This window comes from Accipiter gentilis, chromosome 8 (assembly GCF_929443795.1).
Source record: "Accipiter gentilis chromosome 8, bAccGen1.1, whole genome shotgun sequence".
NCBI lineage: Eukaryota > Metazoa > Chordata > Aves > Accipitriformes > Accipitridae > Astur > Astur gentilis.
In genome coordinates this window covers 14,211,434-14,238,961 of record NC_064887.1, presented here as the reverse complement: position 1 = coordinate 14,238,961, position 27,528 = coordinate 14,211,434, and the positions used below count along the sequence as shown (strand labels likewise).

The 27,528-nt window shown below is 37.1% G+C and overlaps 1 protein-coding gene across 4 annotated transcripts in view; it reads right to left on the bottom strand.

The window, feature by feature from the left end:
• Window positions 1-311: 311 nt before the first annotated feature.
• The window catches only part of DNAJB4 (DnaJ heat shock protein family (Hsp40) member B4), a 34,570-nt gene continuing 7,353 nt past the window's right edge, over window positions 312-27,528 (bottom strand). The window contains exons 1-5 of one of the 4 annotated variants that reach the window (XM_049809065.1): window positions 18,535-20,460; window positions 17,708-17,799; window positions 15,376-15,661; window positions 11,408-11,982; window positions 312-9,733 (exon numbers count right to left, since the gene is read on the bottom strand). In XM_049809065.1, coding sequence (XP_049665022.1) covers window positions 9,500-9,733; window positions 11,408-11,982; window positions 15,376-15,586 — 1,020 coding nt within the window. In that variant the 5' untranslated portion in view covers window positions 15,587-15,661; window positions 17,708-17,799; window positions 18,535-20,460 and the 3' untranslated portion in view covers window positions 312-9,499. Of the gene's footprint in view, window positions 9,734-11,407; window positions 11,983-15,375; window positions 15,662-17,707; window positions 20,461-23,874; window positions 24,820-27,528 lie in introns of those variants that run through there. The other 3 variants (XM_049809064.1, XM_049809063.1, XM_049809062.1) reach the window with 3 other exon arrangements.

Genomic DNA, 27,528 nt, shown 5'->3' with positions numbered 1-27,528 from the left:
TAGCACATGGAGTCAGATCAGGTAGTCAGAGAATGAATTATTAGGAGGCAGCCCAGACTCAAAAGTTCTTAGCATAGCTAATCAGAGACTACCTAGAACATCTCAGAAAATACATACAACTTTTAAACTGCTTTTGTTGTAGGGAAAAAAAGGTTTGAAGCCAGTTGGATTTCAGTCTCTCCAGATAGCATGTGGTAGATTTAACTGAATACTCAAACACACCTAACTTTTATCCAGTTCTAAGACAACTGGATTCAAGATTGTTATTCATTTCCTTGTCATTTCCACCAATAAAAAAAAAACACCACAGATTAAATTTACCATCACACTTTAATAGTTGACTTTCCAGTCCAGTTTGAAACCAGAAAACTTAAACTGAAGATTTCTCTGAACTTGGAGAACTGTGTGTAACTTTTTCCCATTATTGGAATGCAATTAAGACAGCATGTTGGCATAAATTGGGTGAGATTACAGTGAAATGAAATGAGATAGATTAAATAACAGTACCAAACTGTTCATGTTTATTCTGGTATTTAGGGGGTTTTGCCATTTTGCAATTTTAAATGGGCAATTTCTTTTAAAACATGCCCTTTCCATTTACTAAAATGTATTACAAAGAAATTGGTGACATAGACGAGTATTTATGTCTTGTCTACACCAATCTTTATCTCTACCAATTCATTCCTTACCTTCTGAAAAGATAATTGAATCAATGCTAAAAATCAATGCTAAAAACCAGTAAATACTGCTTATGATCATTTGATGTTAACAAGTTAGTTAATATAAATGAAACAGTAAAGTTTCCATATAGTGACATAGAGAGGTTGTGCAGATTTTTAAAAACTCATGGACACTGACATAGCCCTAATTTAGATACCTGTTGCAAACTTTCTTCAATTAAAGTGTTAATGTTTCCATGTTTCATGTGGAGATGGATGGAAAAAGACAGCTGAAGTTGTACAAGAACTATGCTGATCCTAATTACAGCTTGGAGCAACAGCATCGGCTTTTTACTATGGAAAGAAAAAACACTGAGACCAACAAAGCTTACCGAATAAACTGAAGATCATATCATACTGTTTAATACAAACAGTATGGAGCATGTATATGCTATCATTATTTAAATGATTTAACAGGTGAAATTAAACCTTTTTGTTGTCATTTAAATCAGAGGAAGATAACATTGCACATATGCTAAATAATTCTCAAAAGCCAGATCTGGAACAGCATCTATATGAAATTGTCATAGCAGCCCCCAGCTTTGGCAAGAAACTGTAAAGAAGTGTTCAACACTCAGTTTCACTTGTCCATTACTGCTACATGTACTTATTTTTTGCTAAGCTGTAAATACTATTTATTGATATTGCTGTGATCATGAATTAGCAGTTTCAACCATTTAGATTTAATCAGCATAACATAGTGTTGACCGAGTGATCTGTACAGCTACAAATGAGTCAGACTGCTGAGAACCTCAAAGAATAAAAGCCTAAAATGGACACAAGACATTTTCTCAACTACAACCAGTCCTGCTCTCAAGGCTTGAGTGTGTACCCACTAGGGAACTACTTCCCACTAGGGAACTATCTGCCACATTAATACATACCAAAACTAAATCATGAATCCCAATAAACCTCCAGCAATTCAGGACAGTTAGGATCCAAAAATTACTTAAAGTTCACTTTTTGTAAGTGACATTGCCAGAGAGTTAACCATTTAAATAATCCATTATTAGCCTTGGTTTTAGAAGGAAAAATGTACTAAAAAAAAGGAAAAAGGGGTTTCAGTTCTTTTATCCTATGAGTATATTGTACACTGCAGTTTATCACATTCTTCAGTTTCTCAGCCATAGTACTCAGGATGTGAGAATTGCAGCATGCAGCAGCCGTAAAGTTTGTGGAGAAAGCATATGGAATAGAACAGTGATATTACTGGATATGAAATGCCACAGTGCTACACTGCAACCTATCAGTATATAAAATTGTTTCACTACACATTATATATATATATATATATATATATATATATATGTATTTGTGACTTAGGCAGTTCTTACCTGCAGCATATTACATCTTTCTGGTCATCCATGTTCCAAATGAAACAACTACTTAAAAGAATTACTGCTATGACCAGAGAACAAAGAGCGTCTTTTAAGATATTTCACGACCTTATCTTGTAAGACTAAGAACAAACATAGCTGATGTTTTTAAGTATCTATGATAGCATTAAATTGATATAAACTAAACAGAAGAATGTTGATAAAAATAAACCTGAAATTTCCTACTCCTAAATAATGTTAAAAACTGTTTTTTAAACCATCAGAGGATACTACAAAACAAAGCCTTTCAGTAAGATTGTATTTCCTCCTCTATTTTAAGACAGGAGTTCAAACAGGACTGTCTGTGACAGAGGGGGACCAAACTCCATTACCAAAACTTACTGATCTTCTGAGAATTTGTCTACACTACATTAAGTATTCATATTGTGGCTTTGACACATGAAAAACATCAACCAGTAAAACCACCCCCTGAAAGTCCATGCAGCAGCAATAAATTTTACTTTGCACACTGACTTCAATTTTGGAATTGTGACTTGATAGGGAGCAGAAGGGGATCCCAGGGAATTTTGTCCTGCTTCCTATTACCTTTAAAATCAGTTTGTTGGTATATGAGGACAATACGTGGTCTTCCTGGATTGCTCTCAGAAGTGATTCTAGGTCCTTATTACACTCAGCAACAGCTTTTTTTTGGCAAGGGCTGCTTCTCATTGAACCCAGTTTATCAACCTTTCTTTGGATATAAATACAAGCAGCTGAGGCACTTTTTTGGAGCATGCCATTCAGGGAAATTTTGGGGTTTTTAATTATGTAAGGCAGCAGGAGTTTGAAGATAATTTGTCCTCGATAAAGCAATCAGGCATGACTAACAAGATTGCTGTTGTATAACTCCTCCCTTGGGTAAACCAGTAATTCCAAGTGAACAAAACAAACCCAGGACAGTTATACCTTCTAGACCCAAGGGGAGCAACAGTAGACCTCTACTTTCACTCTTTACATAATAGAACAATTAATTGGAGGAGCCTGAATGAAACAAATCATTCCATCTAATATTCCATTGCTGAGCAATTTGACAAATGAAGAGCTAAGATTCTGTACTTCATGAGGAGATTAGTACTGCCATTTGCCCAGTTTGCATGCCAAACAGTAAGTGACTATTTTGAATACCCTGGTTCTATAGAATTTGTTCAGTAAGCAGCGTAGTAAGAACTATTAATTCAAAGGAGGACTAGCAGTTGCTGACTGGAAAATTGTCTCTTAATGGTATTTACAGTAGCATGTCCATGTCCCGTATTTTTTAGGTCTAGCATATGAATTCAAGTGCACAGAATTTCACCCTGAATCACAGCAAATCTCACTGGTGGGTAAAACCTATTCTACCCCCAAAAGTATGTTACCAGCGAGTCAGACTAGCACATAAGACAAGCATGCTAAAAAGGAATAGAGTGCATTTAGTCTGTCAGTTTTCTAGTGACCTTCTAAGAAGCTTCATCAACTATATAAACACAGGGGGCCAGAAGAATCTGTCAGCACAAGAGCTGCCATAACCACTATGACTTGGAGCTCTGTAAGTGGATCCCTATGGGACTGATGCTGTTGAAGTCAGGGGAAGTGACTCTGGATCTGGCAGGGTGTGCTTTTCAAATGCGAGACCGACCAGATCTTCACAAACATACTTCTGTTCTTCTCCACAATCATCCAAGTTTAGCGTCTTTCCCTTCCATTGTGCATTCCACTCTTTCTGCCATTGGATACCACAGATACCATTCAGTCACGCACATCGTTCTCTCAAACTCCTAGTTATGAAGTACTTGCTACTGGATAATCCTGTCAGCCAGACACACTGGTCATCATCAAGTAGGCAAATGCCTAAATAACACAGTCTGGAGGCAGTGAAATAACACAGTCTGTCACAACAGGATGAGAGACATTATGATTAACCAGCCTAACACTTCTTAAAATCAGTCAATTGTTCATGAACAGAGTAAAGCCCTTACAAAGGCTACAAACTTCACTCCTTTAGCTCAGTAACACCCCAGACAGACAGTTCCTAGAATCACATTTTAAGACTGCATCATCACATAGTGAGACCAAGTCATTGAGGAGCGGCAAAAGCATCTTAAGGGCTTAGAGATTTGGTTTTTTTCTAGGACTAAAATATTTTGAAAGACTCAAGGGTTATACGCAAAGAATAAAAAAAAAGATGCAAGTATGTCTAGGATCATACAGCCTTAACTAAAGGCCAAGGAAAATAAGGTTTGGAAACAACTATTGTTTCCCTCTCTCAACAAAAACTGCGTGCCAGCTGCACCCAGAATGTCTCAAAAAAAAAAAATTATTAACACAAAGCATGACTCGTTAATAAGGGAAATTCAGTTTATGCAAGCATAAGGCTAGTGGCACCTACCAAGATGCAGAACTGATTCTTGGCCAAATACAACTCCCTTTCCAGGCTGCTGATTTATTTTGGAACAGGCCCTCCAAAAAAAAAAAAAAAAAAAAAAATCCACAACTAATAGCAGATTATCTAGTCAAGACAATGGTCTCCTCCAGTCTCTAAGCAGAACTATGCAAGGTCAAGAATTCCATGGCACACCGACACCTGTGCACAGCTCGACCAGGGTCTTTAAAACCAAACCAGCTATAGGCCTTTTCTTCATGCATGCTTTGGCTCTTTAGCATTTAAGGTATAACCAGTCCAAGACCTTGATTCATTTACTGCACTATTCATCAATCTGATGGATGCCTTCCTCCCTATGCTTGGATTTCTGAGAATCACACTTGGATGCTGTGTTAAGCATTTACTAAAAATACTGGAACTATCACATCTGAGAATTAGAACACTGATAATCTCATTTGACTGATCATAACACATATTGCTCATCTCCAGCACCATTTGTGAGGTTTGGACTGAAGGTCATATTGAAAATAGGGGTGAATACTAGAAGAGGACATACAAATGAAGAGAAAGCTTCTACCCTATGAAAGGCAAATGGAAGTGAGTACCCACAAAGTTGCAAGATGAAGGTGGTAAGAAAAACAGTGGGAACCCAACCCCAGCTAAGAGAGTCTGTTACTTCCGTAACAAAGTAAACAGGTTAGCACTCAAAACCAACCCAAAAGCACAATATCTGTTCAACACACCACAAATAAGCTTCATCAACTTTTCAGCATATATAATACAAATAAGGTGCAGCGGAAGAGTGGAATACTAATATCCTCATGACATCAGAAAGCTTGCTCTGAAGCAATCACAGAGCACCACTGCATGGCAGAAAGGTGAAACAGTTGTAATGTAGCTTGCCCTACTCTTCCAACAGCTTGAGATTATCCTAAAGCTTGATGTTGGGAAGATTAAAAAAAGCTTCTTCAGAAGTAGAGGTTTTCATAGACTTGTTGAATGAACTCCTCCAAAGTAGCCAAATGACTTTTACTTTCTATGGCATGTAAGCAATCTTCAGGAGATAAAAATATCCTTCTCATCCCAACTTCATGAATGTCCATTTTATTTCCATGTATTTCAGTAGTTAAGAGATATAGTAGGTGACTGAGTATTTGCCTCCTTCTCCCAAGTAGCCTTTATTAAATAATCAATTGGTTTTTAAAACATAGCTTTTAAGCACATTTTTTGATTAGAAAAATATTAATTTTTGTGAATCCTGGATTAGATAGATATTAATGCTCCCTCTCATATTTTGAAGTAATTCCACATGCTATTTTCTGAAACATATACTTTGTTACCTCTCCATAAGAAAAGAAATACAAGCATTTCATAGCACTCCTACAGTCCTGTATTTTGAGCATGAAAACAGCTGGAAAAGTTTAGTTTGCTATACATATATATATATATATATACACCTCTAAATACACAAGATACTGCAATTCCTCAATTGTAACACTACTCCTCTTACCTGAAGATGGTTACAAAAAATAGTCCTAGTTGCTGTAACTTTTTTTGGTTGTTTTTTTGTGTTGGTGTTTTTTGGTTTTTTTTTACAAGTTGGACTATGGTTACAAGATCCTGGATTACAAAATGCTCAATTCCATTAGCTTTTAAACTGACAAACAGGTATTTTTAGGATGATACATTTTTAAAGTCATGTAGCTTATAGCATCTGCCATCATAACAAAAGATAAAAGAAAGTTAAAAACCAACTTTACACTTTTTACTTAAAAACCACATAAGAAATGCGATACGGAACATACTGAAATGGGAATTTTTTGAACAAACAATATATAGTGTTAACAATACGCATAAGCACTAAGCAGCAAATTTTTTCCCTTTGTGATACTGCTCCAGCAATTGTTTAGTTCCTTGTAGATATAGGACTACAACTAACTGACATTGTATGAAGAGATCTGCAGTTGAAAAATTAACTCAAACATTATCTCCCAGAAGTTCTATTCCTTTCAGTAACAGAAATGGGATTCTTCTTGTGCTCATTAAAAAGTTATTGTAAATTAAATCCCAACTTTCCCGCAGAAAACCACATACATGAAGATAACACTGCTATTTTTTAAGGTACCTAACAGAGCAGGTAGCTACTAAATTTCCACAGGCAAAAGGCTGAGAGCAAATCTTATGTATTTTCTTATGAAGAAAAAAAAACCCAAAAAACCCTTTGAAAATATTGTTAAAGCACTGTATTATGGTTTTAAACTCAAGTAATAAAGCACGCCCACAAGGCATTTCTTTCACCAAAATCATGCCGCAATCAAGGGAACCAGCCCTATCACTGTATTATAAAACTAGACTATTACAGAGGGCTCTCCATTTCCCTATGCACCTTTAAACTCTAAAGACAAGCAACTCATTTGTATTCAAAAAAGACTCAATTCAAGCATATGAAAGTTTATGGGCAACCCCTATCCCACCTTGTGTCTTAAACTTTCCTTTAGCTAGGACCTGGGCTTTTCCTTCTTCTTCACGCGAGTAAGGTTCAGCCTTTGAAAATAATGACTACTTGAGATCAGCATGATCTTTAAATACCTGCACTAGCCAAATGCATTTACAGTGTTCTTTGTGCATCCTTCCACTCAAGCACAGACCTAGTCCCTAGGGATTCAAGCCGTCACATCAGTACCACTCATTTTTGGGCTAAGCCTCATATGCAGAACATGGCCCATAACACTGTCTAGTGGAAGTTGCTAACTCCAAGTTCACAGAATCATTTAGGTTGGAAGGAACCTCTTGGGATCATGTAATCCAACACCCCTGCTCAAGCATGGTCAGCTACAGCAGGCTGCCCAGGACCACATCCAGTCAGGTTTTGACTATCTCCAGGGATGGCGACGACTCAACCTCTCTGGGCAACCTGTTCTAGTATTTGACCACCCTCACAGTAAAAAGGTGCTTCCTTGTGTTCAAATGGAATCCCCTGTGTTTAAACTTATGTCCACTGTCTCTTAGTCCTGTCACTGAGAGCTACGGAGAAGAGCCTGGCTCCCCCATCTTCATTCCCTCCCATCAGGTATTTATACGCAGTGATAAGATCTTCCCAAGCCTTTTCTTCCCCAGACCGAAGAGCTCCAGCTCTCTCAGCCTCTCATACAAGGCCCTGTGCTAAACCTGCTCCATTAAGTTTGTACCTTTATTTTACTGGGGAGCCCAGAACTGGACAAAGTACTCCAGATGCATCCTCATGAGTGCTGACAGTAGAGAGAGGAAGGATCATCTCCCACAGCCTGCTAGCAAAGCTTTGGCTTTTGTTGCCACAAGGGTGCATTGCTGGCTCACAGTCAAGTTTGCTGTCCACCAGGACCCTGAGGTCTTTCTCAGCAAAGCTGCTTTCCAGCCAGTCAGCTACCAGGGTGTACTAGTGCCTTGGGTTATTCCTCAGGGAGCAAGACTTTGCATTCCCCCTTGTTGAACTTTGTGAGTCTCCTCTGTCCAGTTCTCCAGCCTGCTGAGGTCCCTTTGAAAGGTGGTACATCATCTGGTGTTAGCAGCCACTCCTCCCAGTTTTATACAATTTGCAAAGTTGCTGAGAATGTACTCCATCCCATAATCCAGGTCATTAATGAAGGTGTTGAATAGTACTGACCCCAGTATTGAGCCACAGGGTACACCACTACTGACCTGCCTCCAACTGGACTCTGTACCACTGATTACACCCCCCCTGTGCCCACTCATTTGGCCAGTTTTTAATCTACCTCACTTTCCACTTATCTAACCTGTACTTTGTCAGTCTGTCTACTAAAGTCAAGGTAAACAACATGGACTGTTCCCTTGTCATCAACAAAGCTAGTCACCTCACTGCAGAAGGCAATGAGGTAAATCTCCTTTGTAAATATATGCTGACTACTCCTGGTTACATTCTTGTCCTTCATGTGTTTGGAAATGCTTTCCAGGAGGATTTTCCCCATCACCTTCCCAAGGATTGAGGTGAATCTGACTGGCCTATAGCTCCCCAAATCTTCCTTGTTTTTTCTTGAAGATAGGAGTGATATTTGCTCTTTTCCAGTCTACCGGCACATCTCCCAATCTCCATGACCATTCAAAGATAATAAAGAGTGGCCTTGCAATGGCATTAGCCAGCTCCCTCAACACTTAGGGGTGCAACCTGTCAGGCTCACAGCCTTCTAGTTTAAGTGCACCCTAATCTGGTCCTCGACCACTGAGGTTCCAGACTTTCCCTCTGGTCTCAGGGGCCTGGAATTCCTGAAGGCTTGTTTTACTGATAGAGACTGATGCAAAGAAGGCACTGAGTAGCTTCCCTGCTCCATTCGACAGGAGGCTGACCATTTGCTGTTTCTGTACTTGTAGAATCCCTTCTTGCTGTTCTGCCTGAGGCTGAGGAACTGTCCCACAGCAAATGGTTACTCTTGCTCCTCAAGCCATATGCCCTTTGCTAGTCTCGCAGTGAAGTCCTCACGCATTCTGGGGCAATAAAGAAAACGCTTTCATTCCACTGGGGGGCAGTTCAGGAGTCCAAGCTGATTTTCCCAGCCTATGCTTTGTGCGGTAGAAGGCAACATACCAAAATGGTATCTTTCATGTTTTGCTCTTTAAAATATTTATACATTTGTGTATTTCTACTATCTCCAATTTCTGTATAAATGGGTAATGTTATAGATAGGGTAGGAATATAAGAAATAAAAGTACTTGGAGGCTCAAGTACTGTATCAGAAATATGCGCCGACTTTGTAAAAACCAACTACATTTTACATTAGGCAAAATAATGAATAAACTTTTCTGACTAGGAAGATGTAAAATAAAATAAGTGGTTTTCCCTGTAAATTTTACTGCAGAAGTCACCTGTATGACTTGTACTTAACCCTTTTCTTCTCATGCAGCATTACAGTATTTCCCCCCCACCCATCCCACAAAAACAAAAAAACAAATATTCCACTAGTTGTTACAGATTGCACTTTTAAAGCACAGACTTGCCAGTCTTCTGCATTTCCAGTGTCCTATTTAAACAGTTGACATACAAAGTCTTCATTTTATGAAACTGGAAGATTTCGCCTAAGTACTTCTTTTGATGCTGGAGAAATGTTATCTGGGAAAACTACTTCAAACTCTATAATTAAGTCTCCACGTTGGTCAGGATTTTTGGGAAACGGCAAACCATATCCTATAATTCTTCTTCTCATCCCAGGCTTTACAACTTCATTTACCGTCATGGGTATGGTTCTTCCTTCTATCGTTGGCACATTGATAGAGCTGCCACACAAAGCCTAAAGGAAGATTGTATAATGAGAAAAAGAAATTGGTGAGAACTTTATTTGTACCTACAACAAACCTGAATTTGCATTATTTAGAAGAGACTAGCATTCTAAACAGTATTTCCACTGTGCACTACTAAGATGCGAAAATTCAAATACAGTGTTTCTCTCTTAAAAAGGGAAAGCTTCAATTTGTCATTGAATATCACAGAATTTATCAATCTTATGCAATGGCCACTGAGGGGTAATTGAGCTTGTATATCCTTCAAAGACTTTATCAAATAATAAGGTAATTGAGCACAAAGTGAACACTCATATTCTCTAGAATGTCCAGCTTCTCAGTTTCCATTGGAAATTTAGAGTCCTGTTCCATTTTTTGTTTGTTTACATTGCACAGGAGTTTAACACACTATCAACCTATATTATATCAAATCGCAGAACAACATTTAAGTGTCTATAAGCAGAGGCATATCAAATTTCACAGCCATATTAGGTGAGCATTTGTGATTCTCAAAGAAAAGCAAATAACTATTTTGGTGCACCAAAATTAAAACATCACAGGCCTTTTCCTGTTTATCCAATAGTTTGTTTTCATTGCTAGGATCTCTGATAATAACATTTTGATGCCTCCAACTTCACGTAACTCAGCACACCTAGTCTATACTGATAACGTCCAATTTACATAACAATGCAGTGAGTCTGAATAGGCTTTTATCTATGAAGGAACTATATTACCCCACATCAACATTAAATATTGTCTTTTGTCCCTCCCTCATCCTATTTTTGGTGCTTTACCTCACTTCAGATGTATTTTTAGTTAAGAAGCTTTCAGGAAGGGAGCTCATAACATACACAAAGAACTTATAATGCAAGCAAGAGTTATTTCTCCACCTAATGTTAATTAAGAAAAAAAACACATCACAAACACTCAGCTACATTATCTTTTAAATCATGACCACATCAAGACTTCAGACCCTTAAGAACTCTGCTTAGTTGTCTTTCAGATTTCTCCTTTTGAAAGCCAACGTGCTTTGACTTGGAACGGCATTTAAAAAAGCTATACCATTTTTGTTGTTATATATAGCTCCTATAACACCTGTTCACAATAATTTATCCTCATGAAATCAATCTCTATGTACTTTGAAATCACACTGAAATAACTTATGACATAAAAAGGCAGACTTATAATTTGTTGGCAGTGAAAATATTTAAGACATTTCTACTTTGTCCTACAGAAGTAGCAATCATATCACAGCAGTAAGAAGCATACTATATGGAATGCGTTTGTTAATTGTATTTGTGTTTGTTACTTCAGCCTAATACATATTTAGCTAGAAAGGTAAAGTATGAAGATTTAAGACATATCAACCTTTACTCTTACCCTTCCACCCTCATTCTGTTCCACCTCTATAATAAACAACTTGAAATAAGACTCCATTTTTATCAAAACAGCTATTGCTTCCATTATAAAATGAAATAACACTCCATTTTTATCAAAACAGCTATTGCTTCCATTATAAAAACCTGTGCTCTGCAGCCACATGTTGGCTTTTACAAGACTGAAACTATTAAAAAAAACAAAACAGAAAACAACTCCACTGCTGCCATACAACTAGTGCAGTGTAGCCACTGTATCGTATTGCAACAGGTTTAAACACTTAGAGTTCTAGCAAAAGAGACACTTACCTCCCTTAAGCTGATCTTAAGAGGATAGATAATATTTGATCCATCTCTCTTGAAGTGAGAGTGAGGTTTATCTTTAATGATAAAAACAATATCAGCTGGAATTGTGTTGGGTGTTTCATCACCTTCTTTTGGAAAAGTGATTTTGGTGCCTTCTTTCCATCCTCTTTTTATCTCAATAGTAAGAATTTTGTCCTCTGTTCGGACACTTCTACCATCTGGGTTAAGCCTTTTACGTGAAATCCTCATCCTTTTTGTGCAGCCATGATAGATCTCTTCCAATGACACTTTAAGTTCATGGATCACCGGGGGATCTTGTTTACGACGTAACTGGCTACCAACTGTATTCCTTTCCCTAGGAAAACCATTCATACTAAAACTAGTGAAGGATCCAAATGGATCACCATCCACCTCCATGTCTTCAGTGTCTCTGCCACCAGGCATCCTCCTTCCAAAGAAGATCTCAAAAGGATTTGTGCCACCAAAGAAAGCTGCAAATGTAGCATGTGGGTCACCATGGAAGGAGTACCGGAAGGTACCACCCTGTCCGTCAGGTCCTCCAGCTCCTCCTTTCAGACCTAAATAAGACAAATAAGCAAAGTTAAAACCAAATCAAATATAGTGTCCTGGTTTCACCTAGTAGCTGGTATAGTGTTATGTTTTGGGTTCAATGTGATAAGAATGTTGATAATACACGGATGTTTTCAGTTGTTGCTAAGTAGTGTTTAGACTAAGTCAAGGATTTTTCAGCTTCTCATGCCCAGCCAAGCAAGAAGACCGGAGAGGCACAAGAAGTTGGGAGGGGACACAGCCAGGGCAGCTGACCCAAACTGGCCAACAGCGTATTCCATACCATGTGACATCATGTCTAGTATATAAACTGGGGGGAATGGGGCTGGGAGGGATCACCGCTCGGGAACTAACTGGGCATCAGGCAGCAGGTGGTGAGCAACTGCATTGTCCATCACTTGTATATTCCAATCCTTTTATTATTATTATTGTCATTTTATTATTGTTATCATTATTAGTTTCTTCCTTTCTGTTCTATTAAACTGTTCTTATCTTAACCCCTGAGTTTTACTTTTTTTTCTGATTCTCTCCCCCATCCCACTGTGGAGCTGCGGGCAGTGAGTGAGCAGCTGCGTGGTGCTTAGTTGCTGGCTGGGGTTAAACCACGAGAATAAGCTTTCCTATTGTAGTGTGTAATGATACCAGAACTGATGAGTCAAAAAGGTCTTTGCAGAAGAGTGAAAGGTCTCCTCTTCACTGAGGACTCGCCATCAGACTATGCAGTACCAACTAGTAATGCAATAGCTTGAACAGCAACAAAGTTTCTGAAGCTCTAAAATGACTTCTACTTCAGAAGAACAAATACTCTGACACTGACAATTTTATTTCATATGATTGAAGCCAGTTATTCAAAGAATTAGCATCTTAAAACAGAAGACAGGTCTGCTTTACTGGATCTTTTCTTGTTCTGCAAAGTCTTTTAGGAGTTGCATCCCTCTTCAAGATCACTTCTGGAGAAAATTATGCAGTATCATATGCAACATTTTCCATAGTCTCCATAGCTCAGCTTTAACTCAGTATTGATTAGCTTTACCTCTGTTTTCCTGCAATTCAGTTTGAGTAAAAGGTAACATGCCAACAGTCAAGCAGCCATATGCTTTCTTAAAGTTCAATTTAGGATCCCAAACTTATCACAGCCTGTGTTTCTATGATATAAAACAGGTAAGAAACCTGGGAACTCTTCAATGCAGCCACAAATAAAAATAGCTTGGAAATTCCCAAGACCCATTTGGGTACAAAAATCTTGTATATACTGTCACTGTCTCTGTGCAAAAAATCAGAATGTTCTCAAATAGCTTTGTTCCTTCTCTTCTATCTTCCACAAGAAGAAATCTACATCTCATTTATTCCTGATAAGATTTCCCTTACAATTCTCACTGGGCAGTCCCTTGTACTTCCTGCTCTCTCATTCCAAACCTAGCTAAAATCAATTTTCTTAAATGCCTCTTTCTCAATAGGTAATCTCTAAGTACTTCCTCGTAATAGTTACTGCTCTCCTGTACTGACCAAGATGAAAGGCTAAAAGTCTTCTTGGGAGACTTATTTCTAAACTTATGTTTGGTTATTTTTTTTTTTTTTTTTCAATCTTACAGCAGCTATCCTACTTCCATAGCCATAAAAATGTGAAGACTTACATTAATGAAGCATGCATTCCCTAAATTTGAAAGAGGGTTTTTTTTGTTTTTTCTTGGCTCAGTATTTTAGACCTTCTATGCATAAGCTTAATACTGGTTATCAACAGTAACCAAGTAATACATTAGAATGAGAACGCTTCCCCCATTTCAATATCAGACCATATTAAAAGTACTTAGCAACATGCACTATATCCTTCGGTCACAGTACTGTTAATGTCAAACAAGCAGATCAGTGGATTCAATCTATGATAGTAGGAGGACATCTCCTGGAATAGCTAGCCAAAAGTTACTGAAAGTACATCAAGTTCCTGGTTGTAAAAACACTAAGGTTTCCTCCTTCCTCCCACCCCACACCTTTCCCTCACAACTACTAGTTACACTCTCAGATGCAACTGAAGAGCTTAGAGCAACCAAGGCATCAGGAGGTATTTCCAGATTCACTGTTCTAAAAATTCACTTTGGTTTAATATTATGCCCCAAATAAATAGAAATCTACATTCTGAACCTCTGTCTTCCAAGTATGCAATACTAGGATGCCGAAGGCTGCATTGCTTTATATGCTTTACTTCAAGCTCTTTGGTAAAAGTGACTACAATGGTATTTTTGGGAAAGTGGTTAGGATGAGCTGCTGCACAGGAATCTAAAATGCAAATGAATCCACAGAGTAAATGGGTTTATACTGACATATAGAAAGGAGGCAGAGAGTGAGAAGGAAGAAATGCAAGAAGGCAAGAGACCCAAGAGGCAACAAAGGCCTCTGGTATCTACGTAAACACTTTTTTCCTAGAATGTTTCAGTAACAGCACTGAGGCTTTGAACATCCGCAGTGGAACAAAAGACCAAAAAAACTGCATCCTCTGTAGAAGCTGCAGGTCTTCTACATGAATTTATGGATGTTAACAATGGTATTAAGTCCTGCGGATGACAGAGGACCAAATTTTATTATGCATTAATAAGAACCTACACTTTTCCCCAAAGTACTACTATTTAATTGTCCTCTTTTATATTAGTAAAAAACCATGGCCCTGAGTGGACCTACTTGTCACTGCAGAAGTAATTATTTCATGTGGAATTTCTGATACCATACATTTAAGGGGAGGGATGTTAATGACTTCCTCTGTTCCTCAATCATAAGACTGAAAGTCATGCTGGTCAAAAATAAAAAAAAGTCATCCTCTCCAGATAACCATTTTAGGATAAATATGACATTTCTGAGGCCTCATTCTCTTGGCATGTTATCACTGTTTACAATTAAAGCTAAAAAATTGTTCTGGTATTTCATGACATCAGCCAAATTCTTTCCTCTCCAGGCAAGAAGCCAAGGACAACTACAGACTGGACACCTGGGCTTCGGCTCAGAAGGACTGTCCTGCCCAGATCAAGCAGACTGCCCTTTAGCAAAAATTTAAGAAAAGAATACATCTCTTTTCAACTGTACCTCAAAAAGTGCTATGGTAAGGGAAGACAGCAGTAAGAGATCCCAGAAAAATACTTATGGGTCATACAAACTTTTTCAATTCAGTAACTTTTTGCCTGTCAAGTATTCGGGATTTTTTAAAAAACACATTAAAATAAGAAATTTAGATCAGCATTAAAACTCTGCAATACATTTTACATTAAAAAAGCTGATGAGTCAAACTTCCAAGCAGTACAAATACATTGCCTAAATATCAACACAGATCATGTTTTCGTGCATCATCTATGCTTATTTTGCTTCATTCAACATAGTGAAAGCAACCAATCAGAGTATAACAGAGCTATACATACCTTCCTCCCCAAACTGATCATAAATGTCTCTCTTTTTGGGATCACTCAGCACTTCATAAGCTTCTGCAATCTCTTTGAATTTTTCCTCTGCGTGGGGAGATTTGTTTTTATCTGGATGCCATTTAAGCGCTTGTTTTCTGTAAGCCTTTTTGATATCCTCTTCAGAAGCCCCTTTTTCAATTCCCAGGATAGAATAATAATCTTTCCCCATCCTGAGTGTTGGAGGAATTCAGATTTTCCTTGCTATAAAGAAAGCAGTGTCCAGTGTCTTAGCAACGCAGAGATGCTAGAGAAAGAAAATAAAAATCAAATTTGGAATTGAAACAAACAGAACTGTTACAAATCAAGAAACTCTCCGATACATTAAAGAAACACTAGACAGCTTCTCTGTATTTCACTCCTTCCCCCGTTGCTCATTTATAAATAATTATACACACTGAACAAGATACAGCCCTTTAGAGTCCTCCCATCTACAGTACGTGTCTCCGTTCTTTCTAGAACGACAAATAATACAGGACGTCACTTCCCCGACTGCCCCAGCTGAACAGTCTGCACAGCTTTCACTCTCTCCCCCACACGCACGCATGCGCACACACACACAGAAAATGCTGAACTTCTATTTCCTCCCTTCTCAAGCAACTAGAAAGTTTAAAGGTTTAATAGTGTGATATAGCGTCTTTTACCACCAGGCTTGAATCCAGTCAGCTCTAAAGACGTAACTGACCCAACAAAAATGCAGTAGCCCATATAAAGTAACTATAGCATTTTACTTCACAGTTTCTATAGAGACAGCTGTACATACAACTGTTTTCTAAATGTATCAACATGGATTTGTACCCCTTCCAGAAAAGACTATGAAGTATGGTACACCCAAGTTAACTACAAAGCTTCAGAAAGTGTAACCTCATTTATTTAAAAATAAAGCCACCCTAAACCACAGTCAACTGCAGCCATGTACTATTAAGTAATCAAATCTGTAAGTAAGAAATCAAATCTGAGCAAAAAAATACCACTCAGTTTACCACAACTCAAGCCACTCAAAGCAGACAAAAACTTTTACCCCCCACCCCAGCTTCCTTCTACACAAGAGGCAATATCAAGACTATTATACACATACGGCAATACATCAAGCAAATAGCTTTCCTCTGATAAGATGTTAATAACAGAAGAATATCTGGTTCCTACAAATTTGTTTTACAATACATAGCGCAAATTTTACTACTGAAGTATTTCTCATGCTCTGCAGAAACAATGGTATGAAGTTTCAGCCTTTAAGATTTCTTTTGGATCTTACTTATGAGCTATAGGTCAAGAAATTACCCCTACATATCAGTATGGCAATAAATTTCGAGACTGATTAGCATAGCTTGAAAAAGAACTCCTCCCTGGAACAAGTATTAAAATACATCAATTTTGATCATATCTAGAAGTTACCTGTATGAAGACATTTTTAGGCTCAATTATGAAGTTACTTGTATGAAGACAATTAGGCTCAATTGCCTGCCTTCTACTGGTAAAAAAGTTTAAGAAAGGCAGCGTATAGCAGCCAAGGGACCATCAAACTCAAGTGGAGAACACTAACCTTCTGATTCAGGAAGCATCATATTTGAAGCTGTTTTCCAGAACCTGTTCTAACTTAAAAGGGGGCTGATCAGAAGACAGAAAATTTCTCCTTAACCAGAGTACTACAAAAAGATTTGGGACTTCCCCCCCCTCCTCTTTTTTTTTTTTTTTTGAAAGGTGTTGTCCCCCTATTTCTCACATTTTATCTATTCCTTTCCAATTTCTGCAATAGAATTGACTAGGTTCCCTCAATGTATCCAGGATTTGCTTAATATTTTATTTTTTTTACATTCCCCTTGGAATAGGGGTAGAAAGATGAAGACAGAATAAAGATGAGATTTTATCACAATATTTGAAAAAGCAAGAACCTTTTCATATCTGTAGTTATTATTTCAAATGTAACAGAGGCCAAAGGGTATTGAAAGAAGGAATCAGCTCCCCTTGCCACCAAATCTCTTAGGATTTACTTCCATTTGTGGAACACTGGGAGCCACAAGGTTACAGAATCAATTACTTTTACAGGTGAAGGAGGAAGTTGTTGATGAGCTCCACATGAAATAAAGCTAGTCTTTTACTAATCACCCTTTTCTTTTTACCTTTCTTTAAAAAGTGCTACTTTTATTAATTTACGATGTAGACCCATATCCTAAATTCAGCATTTTCTCCACTATGGAGTTCTGAAAGCAGTAGGTACAATAGCTTGAATTAAAACAGGACTTCAATTGATTTCATGTAAGATGTAATACCACCAAGAAGCTACTTTACTTACACATTTTAGGAGGCAGTTTTAACCTTACTGTGCTCAAGAAGTGGTTGCAAATATGACAAATCACCATCCAAACCCTGCAGTTATGATCCAAACTACAACAGCAAACAAATTTCATCACTATCAACAGTATAAGATTTAGAGTAGCCTTAAATCCTCTTGCAAAACTAGAAGTACAAGGAGTTGTTATGCTCAGCTGTGCTCCCATGGTATGGTTTGAGCAACCTCTGGTGGGGTCATAACTTACATCACTTCAAGTATTCCCACCAGTGATAGTCCAAGAAGGACTCCATGATATTTGTGTCTTTGTGTTGTCATACAACAGAATTGTCAGAACAGCAATAGCTCATTAGTTTCAGGACTATTTTTCATTATGTTTTTCAAAACCTCTGGTCGATGAAAGAGGCAGAGGATGTATACGCTAGTTTAAAAAACCAAAGTATAAGAAATTTTCCCCTTAGAGAATATTACATTAAACACTTATCTCTCCTTTTAAATATCTAAAGAATATTCAAGGAGCTGCAATTAGCAAGGCTTAGCACACCCCTCCGCCCCCCTCTTTTTGTAAAACACAGTAATTCATTTCCCAGGTTTCATTAAAAGACCAAATAGTCAAGATTTCTTCTTAAATCTAAAGTTTCTTCCCCTCGAATGTCAAAACTTACAGAACAAATTCTGGTAACAACAGAAGTTACACTGGGACTTTTTGCTGACAATCACAGTAAGTGTTCAGGCATCCTTGCTCTCCCTACAGAGGGGAACATGCTGTTCTGGCATAAGTGCCAGGTTATACCCTAATTAGATAAGTTATTCCCTAAAAATGAAATTACCTAAGATTCTGAGCAAGATGTACAGCAATGACTATACTACTTCTACTTCCTGCCCTTCATGATCTTCAGATCTTCATGTCAGGATGAATTTAGGCTGGAATCTCCTATCTTCAAAGATGTGATGGGGTAACTGAAGCACCTCCCTCCAGAAAGCATGTTCCTTCTTTTTCTCCATGTTGAGACCTTCCTTTTATCATGTAATCAGACATCTTTTGGAAACACAAATAGGCTACAGTTCCTCTCACAAGCTTATTGAGTTCTTTAAACAATTTGTAATAGATTGAGAGATATGACTCTCTTAGAATCAGTGAAAACTATTATTATTATTATTAAAAGACTAGCATGCACGTGGTGAACATCTAGTGATCATGCTAGTGATCATTTGGGTACATCCGATCATACTAGCACTTCTTCAGAAAGTGAAATCGATCTGGTAAGCGTGGTAAGTTTTTACATCTTCTAATCTTCTAGTATTAGAGCAGTTTCAAGGACAGATAATAAATCACAGCTGCCAGATTTTTAGAACTCTGAATATCTGATCTTTGCAATTCTTTACTGTTAATTTTGTTATTTTATCCCATATTCCTCTTCAGAGTTATTAACAAAAGAAAAGAAAGGAAAATCCTTCATGCACTCTCCACAACAAGGACTTCTGGCATTGCAGTCCCTTCAAATAAACACAGATAAACAGAAAACAGAACAGCTTTTTTAAAAAAAAACAAAAAACAAAACCACAAAAAACTACAGCTTTAATTTTACTGCTATAGTCCTATCTTCCCTGTTACCATATACATCTAGAAGTGGAAGTATTTAAAAAACTCTTCTAGACTATGAAAAGATTCCTCTTCCAATATGTTTGAATAAGATTTTCGGGTTTTGTTTAAATGCCTGAATAAGTGTCCCCTACGAAAACAGATAAGGTCATCGCCTAGTGTGCAACAGATGAACTTATTTATCGGATTATTTTGTTCTTTACAAGTTTCTGCATTTCTACCTTGAGGTCTTCCTCTTTCACAGTAGAGCTTAGAAACATCACAGGGCATTTTGTCAGTAAACTCATTTCCCAGAGTCCTTGCATTTCAGTCACATCTTTCTTCAGAGATTGACACCTTGCATCCAAGTACCATGAGGCACCTGCACTGTATGCACACCTGCCCACACGCAGTTCTAACTGTAGTATACTGGGATGCGTGCTCACTCTCTAATCTGGACTTTCACCTTTTACTTAAAGGAGAGGTGGTTGCTATGATTTGATTTGTTTAGGGAACATTAACAGCACACAACCCAATAGATCCTATGTAGCCAAGGCTGGCCTCAGCTGTGACAAGCCAGCAGTAGTGCATCCTGCAACCTACTCGAGCCTCCCAGAAGCAAGGCACTAAACTACATATGTATAAAATTACTAAGGCCATAATCTAAGACTTTGATTGAGTGCTCCTGAATGAGTGCTAAGCAACTTCTCAGACATACAATCCAGTAACGCACTTTACTGTGACACCACCTCAAAAACATAATAGATAAAAAAACCCCACCATCACTTAGCTACCTTTCTTCCTCATTCTACCACATCAACATTTCTCTCACTGATATATCACATGATGAATCAATTAACCATTTATATCATCAATTCTTTGTTTACACAATCTTCAAATACAACAGCTGCATTCCATTTCAGGCATACAGAGAAAAAAGTTTTTATCGTCACTGTAGTATCAAATGGTATATATGAAGCTTTTGCTTACAGTCAATTCTGTAAACCAATGTTCTGCCGAACTAGGTAGTCTCAGCTGTCTTCCTGTCCTCCTAAGCTACTTCAGGGTACTCTTATTATGCACGGAAAAAGTTAGCAGCCTATATTTGTTCAGCGCTTCTTTACATCAGTGTTATTTGTTACAGTCCAAATTAAAAAAACAAATACATAAAATGGAAATTTCAGTTCAAGCTTTTTAAAGTTGACTGGGGAAAAACATTGGTGAGTCTTCAACTGTAACATATTATTAAAAAGCCGAACAAATTATTTAAAAAATTTATTAATTCTCAGGAAGACTGAATAGAATTTTGAAACCATACAGAACTTGCCTAATATAAGCCCACTCTTATCTACAGAGGATTTTCTATGTTCTTTGATCAAAAACAAGAAAGTGGCATTCACTTTTGTAATACAAGACTTCCTTTTTTAATCTAAAAATTAATGTAGAAACACTAGGAAGTTGAAAATTGTTCCTTCAACAGTTCACTTCTGACACTGAGTTTGACTACTCATATTCAGTGTTCCACTTGAGCTAGTATTTCAGTGAAATAATTGTTGTTTTAAAATATCTTTCCCATTATTCTCTCTGAACAACCATAGTTTAATTCACATACATATGGACGAGTGCTATACTATACATCATAAGTTTGGCAGAACACTGGGAGCAAGGTCATACCACTTCCAGGTCTTAGAATAGTCACATTGATAAATATTAACTTTGGAATTAGTTGCTTTCTTTAAAGAAACCTTCATAAGAACAACTGCAATAAATTAAGGAAACATTCACAATAATAGTTACACCGAACTCAAATTCGAGATTAATCATAAATTAGCACCAGTATAAGGTTATTTTAAGGAAAAGCTCCTAAGCAGAACAGCATCATTATTCCCTGAAGTATCTTTAGTTGAATAAAAATGCTCATTATTTCCTTTACATTAAGCCATTTCTTCTGCATTCCTCACCTATTAAACCTCAGAAACAAAACTGAAAGACAGGACTAGATCACAGAACAAGTTAAAGAGCAAACAAAACCACAAAGGCAAATTCCAGACAGATCACAACTATAAATACACATGTGCACATAAATGTCAAGGGAGAGGAGCCAAATCCTTCCCCAGAAAAAGCTCTTTCACAATTAAGTATCACAATATTTGCAAACCCACATTAATGTAATAAATTGGCATTTGTCTACAATGTTTGAAGAAAGCACATCCATATACAATAGGAAAATTTCTTATAAAATAATCCATTATTTTCCCAGAGAATAAAATTTTGACAATGCCTTTTCTCCCACCATCTTTAACTGCATGTAGTTGTTGACTGAGCTACATTTATACTTTCGGACTATGAATAAGACCTTGTACATGCAAACCCCACTCATGAATTCGTTAAATAGTTTCACTACAGAACTATTCAGTAGCTGGTCTCATACACACAAATAAATTTTAGAGTTTACAACAGAAGCAATAAATAGTTGATTTCTTTAAATATATGTAACAGAAAATGCAAAGTGAAACCTGCAAAGCCTGACAGTTCTTTCTAACCAGTCAATGGCCCTAAAAGCTTAGCTTCATTTAGTCACGCACTTCATACCAAAGTAACTACCCAAATTTATCAAATTTTTACTTCAGTTCTCTGCAGAAACATGCTGCTACTGTGACAGAAGTAAAAAGCTCATTGTACATAAGCATTGTGGGGCTGATTTTACAGCTAAATAATCACAAAAGAAAGTGAAATACCACATAAAAACTTTTAAAAATTAATAGAATTACAAAGTTACAATAGACAGTGACATTAACTTTGTTAAAGAGCATACTTGAGTAACTAGGCACACTTATTTTGTATTTCTATATTGCATACATTATGTCTTTGAGACACTGTAGTTGTAAAAGGTTCAAATTGAAATGAACATCAAGGTATTTACGAGTTTGTGTACTACATGCCTCAATTTCTTTCCTGAGGCACATGCAACAGTGCAATTTAATGCAATTCACTGACAATTGAAGCTTACATTAAAAAGACTTGTTGACTTTTGGTTTCCTCACAGATGTAAAAGGAAGAAATGTAGTGGGATAGGCATAGTCATGCTTTACAAAAATAACTGGCTGCAATCAGAGATATATCTAAGTCATTATGAAACAGTACTTCATAGAACACATACCTACTGTACTTTCTCTATTTAAAAGTCAATAGTATTGTCTGGAAAGATCTGGTCTTATTATTTTTGGTTCGAGAAGAAATACTAAATGAAACCACAGGATACAAAGTTTTCCAAGACAATTAAATTCATTATATTTAAATTATATCAGCCCTAGCATCAACAAAAATATTTTCTATTTTATAATGGCAGTATCTGCTTCAAAATAATGTTTGTAATATTACTGGAATATACATGAACTTATGCTCCTGCCAACAGGCCAAAGGACATGTTATTAAGGTCTTCTGTGCGAAAGCTTACTTTAAATACACATTCCAGAGTTGACAAGAATTTACAGCTCAAGTTCAAATCTTAAATCTCAAAACACATACTGCTATTACCCGGAGATATACTGTTACCAGTTCTGAACTTTCAAAATGAATTTTTAAGCCTATAATTTATGCAGCCTTCAATTTTATTTGGAAAATCTACATGACAAGACAGCAGGCACTGTTAGCAATTTTTATTTTTTTTTAATCAGTTTTATTTTTCTTGTTACTTTTGTAACAATAGACCAAAAGCTAGAACTGCTATGCACAACTGAAAATGTCCATTATATTTTCACGTTAAAGCTTACTATTATTTACTGTATATTAAGTTATAGGGTTGAGTTCTTTTCTTCAGAAAATGATTACTCCCACTATATATATTATGACCCATATTGAAGTACATACAATACTAGAAAAAGAAAAAAAAACTGATCTAAATCTCAAGTAGATTTTAATTAAACATGGTTACAACTATCTTCAAAAACATGACTAGGACACTAGTAACACATCCACACCGATTCTTCATCACAACATAGCAAACATATGTCATTAACATAAAGAATTGCTTTCTCATACCTGATTCCTGTCTAGTAAGTCACAATCTCTATTACAGCTGAAGAACAAAAATACACTTCGAAGAATTTTCCAAATTTAACTTTCCACCACTGAGAGGGAGTGAACATCTTGCAAGGAGGTAAAATTCTTAGGACTCAGCTATGATGTACTGCATTGATGAAATCTCAACTAACTCCCCCTTACTTCACAATGGTGTGATTAGCTACTTCAGTCAAGTAGCAGACTGCACTCAAAAAAACAAAAGGAAACATCTGAAGTATGGTCATACGAAGTGACAGACACATAAAGTATTTTCATCTACAGATTAAGGCTTCCCTCTTCTGAAAGAATACGGATTCCACAAGTGCATTTCAATTCCTTACTTAGACTCAGTGTCCATTTCAATTTCCACCCACATAAATTTCTGTAAAAGGACTCTTCAAAACAAGTTGATTGGTCAACCACAAAAAATGCCAATCATGCAAAACATTTAACAGGTTCCCTCACATTACTTACTACGCCTGTTTACTACACTCACAAGTAGTTAGCAACATGTTGCCATACTTACTTTTGTAAACATCTATGCAGAAAAGCATACTGTGCTGGTAAGGAGAAATATCTTCTCACTGATGCTACTGAAAAAAATCAAATTCATAAGGAAGCTGAAGTTCTGTTTCCTCCAAGAAAATGTCCTGTTTTGACAAGTTCTGCACAATTTACTATTAAGTTACTGGTTTGGTGCAAAGAAAGCACAAAAATATAGTAGTCAAAGTTCCTTCTTTCAATTTTACATATCATAAGCCTGGATTTTTGTCCTAACTACTCTTGGTTCTGACTGCTATCACTCAGGAATTTATCCACGACACAAGGAATTCCATCCTGAAACAGCCCATATGCAAACGAAAAGTTAGACTTAATCACAGATTTATCACACTGTACCAGTCAGATTCCTGACTCCCATGCCACCAACATTCCCACGTTGGTTATATAACAAGATATTAAATAAGATGAACAGTTTAAGGTTTCATAATTGTTCTCCGTTTCCCTCCAACACCAGTTGCTTTTTATTTGATTGCATTAAGTTTTATAGCCTTTCCAGTAATTAAGAAACAACATGCTGCTACAATACAAGTCTTTCAGATTCTCAAGTGCTAACATACTCAGATCCTGAATATGTTTTCAATATTGTCACACAGGAGTATTTTATTGGTTATACATATGGTTTATATGTTTGCCACAGGCTTCCATGTTACACTGTTTTCTCAGCATGAAGAGTATACCACATAACAAAATGGATATTGTTTATAAAAGGTAAAAAAAGTATCGATTGTCAAAAAGAATAAAAAATTGCTTGTTAGGCAGGAAAAAAGGCAAATTAAGTGTTAGGAGGTACTAGGAAAGAAATATAGAGAACAAAACAGAAAACATTATTATAGTATCATATGAACCGTACAGTACATCTACACCGTAACACTGTGCAGTTCTGCTACCCTCAAGTATAATTGACCAAGTATAATTTAAACCAAGTATAATTTTAAAAAAAAAATGTTCAGAGAAGGGCCATAAAAGATGATGAAATATATGCAAATGTCTCCGCAAGAGAAACAACTGAGGAGGCTTGAGTTCTATACTCTGTGAAAGAGACAGGAAGAAGTCACAGAGGTCTACAAGGTCTACAAATGATGGAGAAAGGAAGAGGAGGCATGAACTGTTCATAGTCTACTGCCATCTAAGCCAGAGCCACTACATGAAACTAGCGGAAGCCAGTTTCAACAATAAAATTAAGAAGTTCTGCAAGTGATAGAATTCCCTGTCAAAGTATACTGGAAACTAAAAAATAGTTTCAGTGGGACACTGAAAAAATACTATAAAAGAGATCCACTGCAAGTTTCTTGACAGAGAAGCCAGAGCAGGAATTCCCTGAACTACAAATATTTGGAAGCTAGGAAGGTAGAAAAGAGGACCAAGTGTTTGCTGTATTCTAACTTTACCTAAAGCATCTACTTATGACCACTTTCGAATGCAAATTACTAGGCTAAACAGACCACTTAGTGGACAACCAGTTCAGCAATCTCTAGATGAGCACCTTCATTAGATTCATTAAAATCTCAATATAATGCAATTCAGCCACTACCATGTTCTAAAGAACGAACACTTTCTAACACAGAAGGTTAAAGTGAGCATTGGCACTATGTAATCAACATCAGTGACACACAAATGCTGTCCAAATGTACGGGTTCAGCCAAGCACTAAAGGTCTGCTCTAACTAATGTATTAGAAGAAAAGCGTTTGAGTACTCTTTATTCTAGCATGCTTCCTTATCATGTAACTGGAGTATTGTTTTGTATAATGTTTTCAAAAAAATATTCAACTCATTAGCACTGCCAAGGAAGGTTGGTGGGATCTTTTTGGTTGGTTGTTGGTTTGGGTTTGTTGTTTGGTGGTTTGTTGTTTTTTGGGTTTTTTGTGGTGGTTTTTTTTTTTTTTTTGGGGGGGGGGGGGGGACGGAGGGGGGACGTGAGTTAAACGTACATACACTAGAGGCATGTTACTTAACTGACTTGAAATAACAATCCAGGGTACCGCTTGCAACCATGCTGCCTCCTCCTCTCCTGCCACCTCTCCATCCGTTACTAAGAAACAAAGCACCAGTTGCATATAGGCTCTCAAACAATTCACACACACACAAAAAATATTTAAAAGATCTGTAGACCTGTACCCCTCATTTTCCTACCTGCACATCTGTTTATTATAAAAACCTTGGAAAACAAGCAATGAATATTAAGTATATCTGTATTGTTTTCCATCTAAAGTGAAGTAAAGAAAGGTGTTGCTTACAATAAACAGACTTTTTAAAAATAGGTATTTAGTAACACTTGTAAAGATGTTTCTAATATTCTTGTTTTCAGTAAAAGTGAGGCTTAATTTGACATTAACATTCAATGGATTCAACCCCACTCTTGCAGCACAGAAGGGGCAGAAATCTCCCTAAAAGTATAGAGACAGAATAGTCAGCTCATACACTACTCCTTCTGCAGTCCAGCATTCTCCACCCCACGGACCAGGGCCAGCTGGCACAAACCAAAGTAACATTTGCTCTGGGGTAGCTGAAACTGGACACAAGGCCAGCCAGCTCAGACCTAGGAACCATGATTGGCTCCCTACCAGTTCTTCCACCAAATGAATCCTGGTATTGGAGAACTTCCGTGACCTAATAGTAGTGCTATGTACTGATTAACAGGAAAAGGACAATGGAAAAATAGTGCTAGTTAACCCTTGCTGACTTTCCTTCAAGAAACTGGAACAGAAAAAGATTTTTTTAAAAGGCATTTTAAATGCGTTTGTTTCAATACCCTACATAAAATTAGTTATCACCCAGGAAACATTAGGATGAGAAGACTGTTTCATTTAATATCTTTCAATGGAGGTAGCGTACAGCAGCTCCTCTTTTAGCCTTTCACCTGTAGAAAAGGGAGGGTATCTGCCATCTATAACAATTTATTGGCATTTACCTTAACTATAGTAGCAATTTCTTCATTCACAGCAAAGGAATCCTAAGGGGTTTCTTCCACCAAACAATATAATTAACAACCTAGTACCTCAGCAAAGAGGCAGCAGCAGAGAATTCAGGGCACCTGTAGAATAAAGATAGTCCCTACAGGTTAGCTGTTGCTAAAAGTCTCTGGGAAGTTGGCACTAGCATGTCTCAGATGTGACCTGATCTGAACCTGAAGTCTTTCTTTCCAATGGTTCTCAGCCTATCACTAAGTATTTGGATTCATTCTAATTCAAAAAAATAGCCCCAACACACTGCCAGTTTGGAACATTCATTAGTGGAACATAACACATTATAGAGGTATTTTCCTAACAGTAAAGATACTCTACAGGTTTATACTGAAGTCTGATAGGTTCATCTAGAGTTTTATCACTACTGCAGTCATGTTCCATAATTAAGGAACAGATAGAAGTCATGTCTGCAAGTTATTTTTTCTTCTTTCAAAAGTATTAGAATTTTTTTCTGACATAATTAGAAAGCTACCAGTACACAGAACAGCTGAGAGGGAAAAAACCTCAATAAACATGATACTGATGGTAGTTATGGGTCACATGTAAGAGGGGGAAGGGTAGGTGGAAGATGCCTTCAGAGTCCCTATCCATATTCTACTTGGTTATTTTTTTCCCCATAATAATGACAGAAATTAATAGTTTCTAGTAGAAAATA